The sequence below is a fragment of the Rhineura floridana genome, chromosome 7 (genome assembly GCF_030035675.1).
Source record: "Rhineura floridana isolate rRhiFlo1 chromosome 7, rRhiFlo1.hap2, whole genome shotgun sequence".
Taxonomy (NCBI): Eukaryota; Metazoa; Chordata; class Lepidosauria; order Squamata; family Rhineuridae; genus Rhineura; species Rhineura floridana.
In genome coordinates, this window is record NC_084486.1 from 44,807,181 (window position 1) to 44,812,565 (window position 5,385).

Below are 5,385 nucleotides of genomic sequence, written 5' to 3' on the forward strand. Positions count from 1 at the left end.
TTCAAACACGCCAACTTCAAGCTGTCATTTCAGAACTTGGCTTGTTTAAACCAGCCATAGTTAGGATTAACCACAATTCCAGATCTGGGTAAAATGGCAAGCTATTGCTGATCAAAAGCAGAAGGGAAGCTTCTGAACTCCTCCTGTTGTCTGTGTGGGAGTGGGGAAGAGTGTGAACCTGAGACTAGGCTTACCAAACCGTAATTTAACATAACATCTGAACGTAAGGAGAGAATTGAGTTTTGGGGGCTCCCTATGCTAGCAGCATTGATGTGCCTCTCTCTGGAGATCTATGCGGGGCAGTGGATTTGATCTTCTATTGCAGGCTTTCTTCACTGATGGTCTGCCTGTAAATAAATTCAAATATTACAGTGCCATAAGCCTCTAGTGACCTTCTTCCAAAGGAAACCAACGTTTAGGTAATCACTGCCCCTTTGGCCCTTCTTATTGGTCAGAGAAGTGGGGTTAGCATAAACATGAATGAAAGTGGGCGGGTGTTTTTTGTTTTATATAGGTGTAGATGTTCTGTCTGTAGTTTATATATTTGTGTAATCTTGATGCTTCAAGATCATTGCATACAGTTTCATTTCTTCATCTGTAGTATTTTGGATTTAAGATATAAGTGGTAGTCATCTATGGGTTAATCACAACACTTTCTAGTATGAGAAAAACCTGTCTCTGGATTTACGGGTGCTCTGTTTCTCCCCACCATATTGTTCCTATGGATAGGTAAATATGTATTTTCCCTCCTAGATTAGTATGGAGTCAAGTACAACTCTTACTGGGATTAATTCTAAACAAATTTGATCTGTGGTATGCTGGAGTATAGACTAATCCTTATATTTTGCAAATATTTCATTGAGAGATAACATTCTATGTAGTACCTTGACCTTGTTTTATTGGCCTGTTGTGCAAGTAGCAGCTTGTGCCAGTGAAGGTGAAGTAGAATTCAGTTCTGAGCAAGTTGAGACTGCCTTGTTTCTCTGGAAACTCCAGTCCCTGTGGCTGATGCAGAAGTATGCAGATCTCTACAGCTTCTGTGAACCAGAAAAGCCAAGAAGAGAAGATCCTGACTTCCCTTAACCCCACACTAGAGTGGTGAAATAGTTCTTGTACAGCATAACTCAGGGGTGGCCAAACTTGCTTAACGTAAGAGCCACATACGATAAACTTCAGATGTTTGAGAGCCTCAAGACATGAACAAATATTACACACACGTTTTTATTGTTACATGCACATTCTGTTACAAAAAAATTATATAAATATTAAGAAATATATGTACGCAATAATATTTATTCATGTGTGTAGTTTTTAAACTGTTAATTTATATTAGTTTCAATAATCACAAAGTACAAATGTCTATACCAAATGTTTTCAAAATCCTGAATGATTATTGTTTTAACTATATTGAGCATATTTAATACAATAATGAACTACAGAAACATCTAAGAAAAATATGCAAATAAAAGGGGTAAAAACAGATATTTTAATGATAGTTATTTGTCTTAGTAAATATCTGGTCAAAACATGGAGGAAAATATGTAAACCAATAAAATTAGAGATATTTTAATTAGATACCACCTTACAAAATTATAATCATATTTTTATTACACAAACAGACATTGCTGCAATTATCAGGCTATTTACTGCTAGTAGAGGTCTTATGAGTCTCCATCTTGGCTGTGAGTCGAAAATCCGGCTGATATGTTGTCAAGGATGTACGAATTAGCTCCGTCAGGTGTTGATTTGTAAGGATAGCATGATGCTTCGACTTCACAAACTTCATTACGGAGTACAGTGATTCACAGCAGTATGTTGTGCTGAAAATTGAGATGAGTCGCACACTGGTTTTCTTCAGTTCAGGATATTTTATTTCTGGAACTTGCTTCCAGAACTCAGTTGTAGACTGGGATTTATGGATCATTTTTAGACCCAGGTCCTCCTGTAATTCTATTAGTTCCATTTCCACAGCAGATGATTCTGTAACCAGAGGTTTGAGAATTGGACAACCATCATTGATCATCAACCATGAATGGATTTACAAGAAAGGCGAAGCAGGGCTGCAGCTTCTGCAAGTCCTCAAACCTGTCTAGGAAATTTCAAGCAGTCCTTGTAATTTATCTTTGTTTTCTTCCAGTTTGTGGTCTTTTATTTCAATATCAGGAAATGTATTTACTCTCCTTTTGAGATTGGGAAAGTAACGGAAGTTTCTTGTCAGTATGTCTCTTTGAAAAACTCTTATTTTATTCTGAAAGCTGAAAATTGTCTGAGTAAGATCAGAAACAATCTTATCCTTCCCCTGGAGTGCCAAGTTTAGAGTTTGTAGATGATTCATTATATCAGTAAGGAACATTAGATCTTGCATCCATCATTTTCAAAGGATAGAATCTTTTCTTCAAGAAAAGTAATAATAGTAATAATAATAGAAACAATAAGCTCCAACACATATATGTCAAAGAGCCGTACATATATGTCAAAGAGCCGCATGTGGCTCGCGAGCCGCTGTTTGGCCACCCCTGGTATAACTCTTCAGGGCTGGGATTGGGTATGAAACAGCACGTCAAAGGTAGTTGCTATATCTTGCCCAAGTTATTGTCCCAGCATGACGACAAATAATACCCCAGAATCTCAGTGTAGGATCCTATTAAACAGTTCCTGAAGCTATTTTCATTGGCAATTTTTTTGTGTGGGAGGGGGATTGTTAAAGAACACACAACATACACTATATGATGCCAAGCCTGTTAATTTGTGTAGAAACTAACTTTGAACTGACTTTAAAAAAAACACTTCTGCAGTTATCTAAAAGTATTCATGGTTTTTGGCACACACACCCCTCCTGTCACTGAGAAATATAAGCTTCCTGAGATCCTTGAAAGACCTTTGTAGATGTGGAAATGTGGGGTTATATTGGAATATTTCTTACAGTCTCTGCTAACTTTATAACATATAAAATTTTATTATAACTTTTAAGTGAAAGACATTGGAAGGTAGTTACCCATGTTCCTTCAATGTGACCTCTGCAGATGTCCATCCACATTGCTTTGGGGTGAAGTAATGGCCACAGTTCTGGGATATATCAGTCACGAAGCAATGATGTGTGGTTTGAAATGTTAATTCTCTAGTCCCATAAAGCAGATTGATAGATGAGGCATAAAATGGTTCCAGATGCTGTGTTTCCCTAACTGTTCAGCTGTGCTCGCTTTCTCTATCTCTATAACCTGGAGCTATGTTATTGTAAGTAGGCCACCTGCAACTTCTGATTTACCTGCATGTGGAAGAATGCCCTTGAATGTATTTGGAAAACAGTATGCCACCACTTCATTTTATATCTGAATCGTTTAAAACCTATGGCAAACCCAAATAATTACTCGGGTGGTGATTGGAAATACTGATAGAACTATTGAGAAATTTATGCATGAAATCCTATATATTTTATTTATTACAAGGAGCTCAAGGTGGCAGACATGGTTCTCCCTCTCTCCATTTATCCTTTTAACAATCCTGTGGGGTAGGTTAGGCTGAGAGTCACTACTGGCCCAAGATCAACCAGTGAGCTTCACAGCTGAGCAGGGATTTGAATCCTGGTCCGAATCTGTCACTTTCTAACCACTATGCCACACTGACTAGTAGGAAACTCATACCATATGTATTAATAGCAAACTCAGTCTCTTAAGAGCCCATCTTTACATAGCCAAAATGGCACCATCCAGGTACCAGAGAGAGGTATCAGTAGCCTTGTAGGACTCCCAAGATTTGCAGAAATACACACACAACATATTTTAAAAAGACCCTAAGGGGGCAAACCCCTCTCTACTCCAAATACACTAGGTCAGTGAGAACTGAGCATGCTAAGTGGCCATGAAATGTGGATTGTTGGGAGGAATAGAACATGTGAGTAAGTGGTTTCCTGGAGGAGGGCATAGCTGTCTGTTTTGTGTCCTGAACAAGAGTAGTCCATGCTGCAATGTTTTGTTGCAGATCCTGTTTGTTAAAGCTATGTACTCTGTTACAGAGTATTCATTTATTGTATTCATTCATATTTGTTGTACACCGCCCAGAGAGCTATGCTAGTGGGGCGGTATAAAAATTCAATAAATAAATAAATAAATAAAATAGATACTGTATACAATATTGGCATAATGCAGCCAAAGTTAGTCCCATTGATTTAAATAGATTTATAGACCAATCCTATGGTCCCTAGAACTAGAAGGATATTCAAAGGGGCCATAAGAGAGAGAGCAGATCTCTATCTCTAGATCACTACAGTCAACGAGGAAGGTTTTGTTAGTTGTGCTGAGCTGTCTCCTAATAGGCAACAAGGAACCATGCCCTTGCCATAGTGGCACCCACCCTCTGGAATGCCCCTCCCACATTTTTTGGCAGGCACAAATTATGGTGCGCTTCCAATAGCTGTTAAAAACATACCTCTCTACTCAGGCATTTTACAGCTGTACTGCCCTGGATCTGTGGTTATTTGCTATATTTTCAGAAATCCTTGAACTTGTGATGCTTTGTTGCTGATTTTTTAAAATATAGGTTTGCAGTATTACTTCAAACTGCTTTGATATTCTCATTTTTCCAGTCTTAACCTCAGTTATCCATATTTCTGCAGCAATTTCTGATTTTTTTAAACTCCTCATGAAAATTCTTCAGTATTTTTGTGCAAATTTCTCCTACTAAACACATTTCTCTATGCAATTTTGACTAATGTGCACAATTTTGCAAGTGATTTCTCCTAAGATAATTCATTTTTGTATGTTATTCTCACTAATACATTCATTTTTATGCACATTATCCCTGAGTAGATCCATTTTTATAAATTGGTTGGTTGGAGAACTGCACTGCAAAATTCAGATAACTGTGAATTCTAAAGGATGGCTTTGTTTTTGTATTCATATTGTTTTGGAAAGTGCAAATCTGAGAGATGCAGCTTTAAATGTAAACCAAATCAAATTTCTCCCCCATTCTGAATCTCCACCCATGGAGAGGCAGGTACATGAGTGAGAAAGTCTCCCCTTGGAAGCCCCCCTGTTGCATGCTGAGAACTGCCTGTCAACCTTCATACTCTGATAGTAGTAATAGCAAAAAGGGGCTGTGCTGGATCCAAAGCCCTCCCATTTCCTAAAACTCTCATTGAGACCAATGGGAAGGAACATCGGGGTGTGGGGGGAAAACACTGCCTGTACCCATTTCTACCATAACTATTCCCTCCTCTTACCAGGGAGGATTGCTTAATTCCACCCTTCTAATCATGTGACTTTTTAAATTTAAACTGAGCATTTTGGGAGCAATTTGGATAATTAGAAAGATGGACTGTTAGCTTATTAGAGTACAATAACATAGAGGTTTCCACAAAGTGAACTAGAACAAATAATAGTTAGCTAC

General features: G+C 38.0%; 1 protein-coding gene across 1 annotated transcript; it reads right to left on the reverse strand.

Moving 5' to 3' along the window:
- Positions 1-1,584: 1,584 nt before the first annotated feature.
- Positions 1,585-3,072, reverse strand: LOC133388369 (general transcription factor II-I repeat domain-containing protein 2-like). Its single transcript, XM_061634341.1, has 2 exons — positions 2,996-3,072; positions 1,585-1,980 (listed from the first exon to the last, which is right to left on the reverse strand). The coding sequence occupies exons 1-2, from the start codon at positions 2,997-2,999 to the stop codon at positions 1,640-1,642; spliced, it is 345 nt and encodes a 114-aa protein (XP_061490325.1). The 5' UTR covers positions 3,000-3,072; the 3' UTR covers positions 1,585-1,639.
- Positions 3,073-5,385: the final 2,313 nt, after the last annotated feature.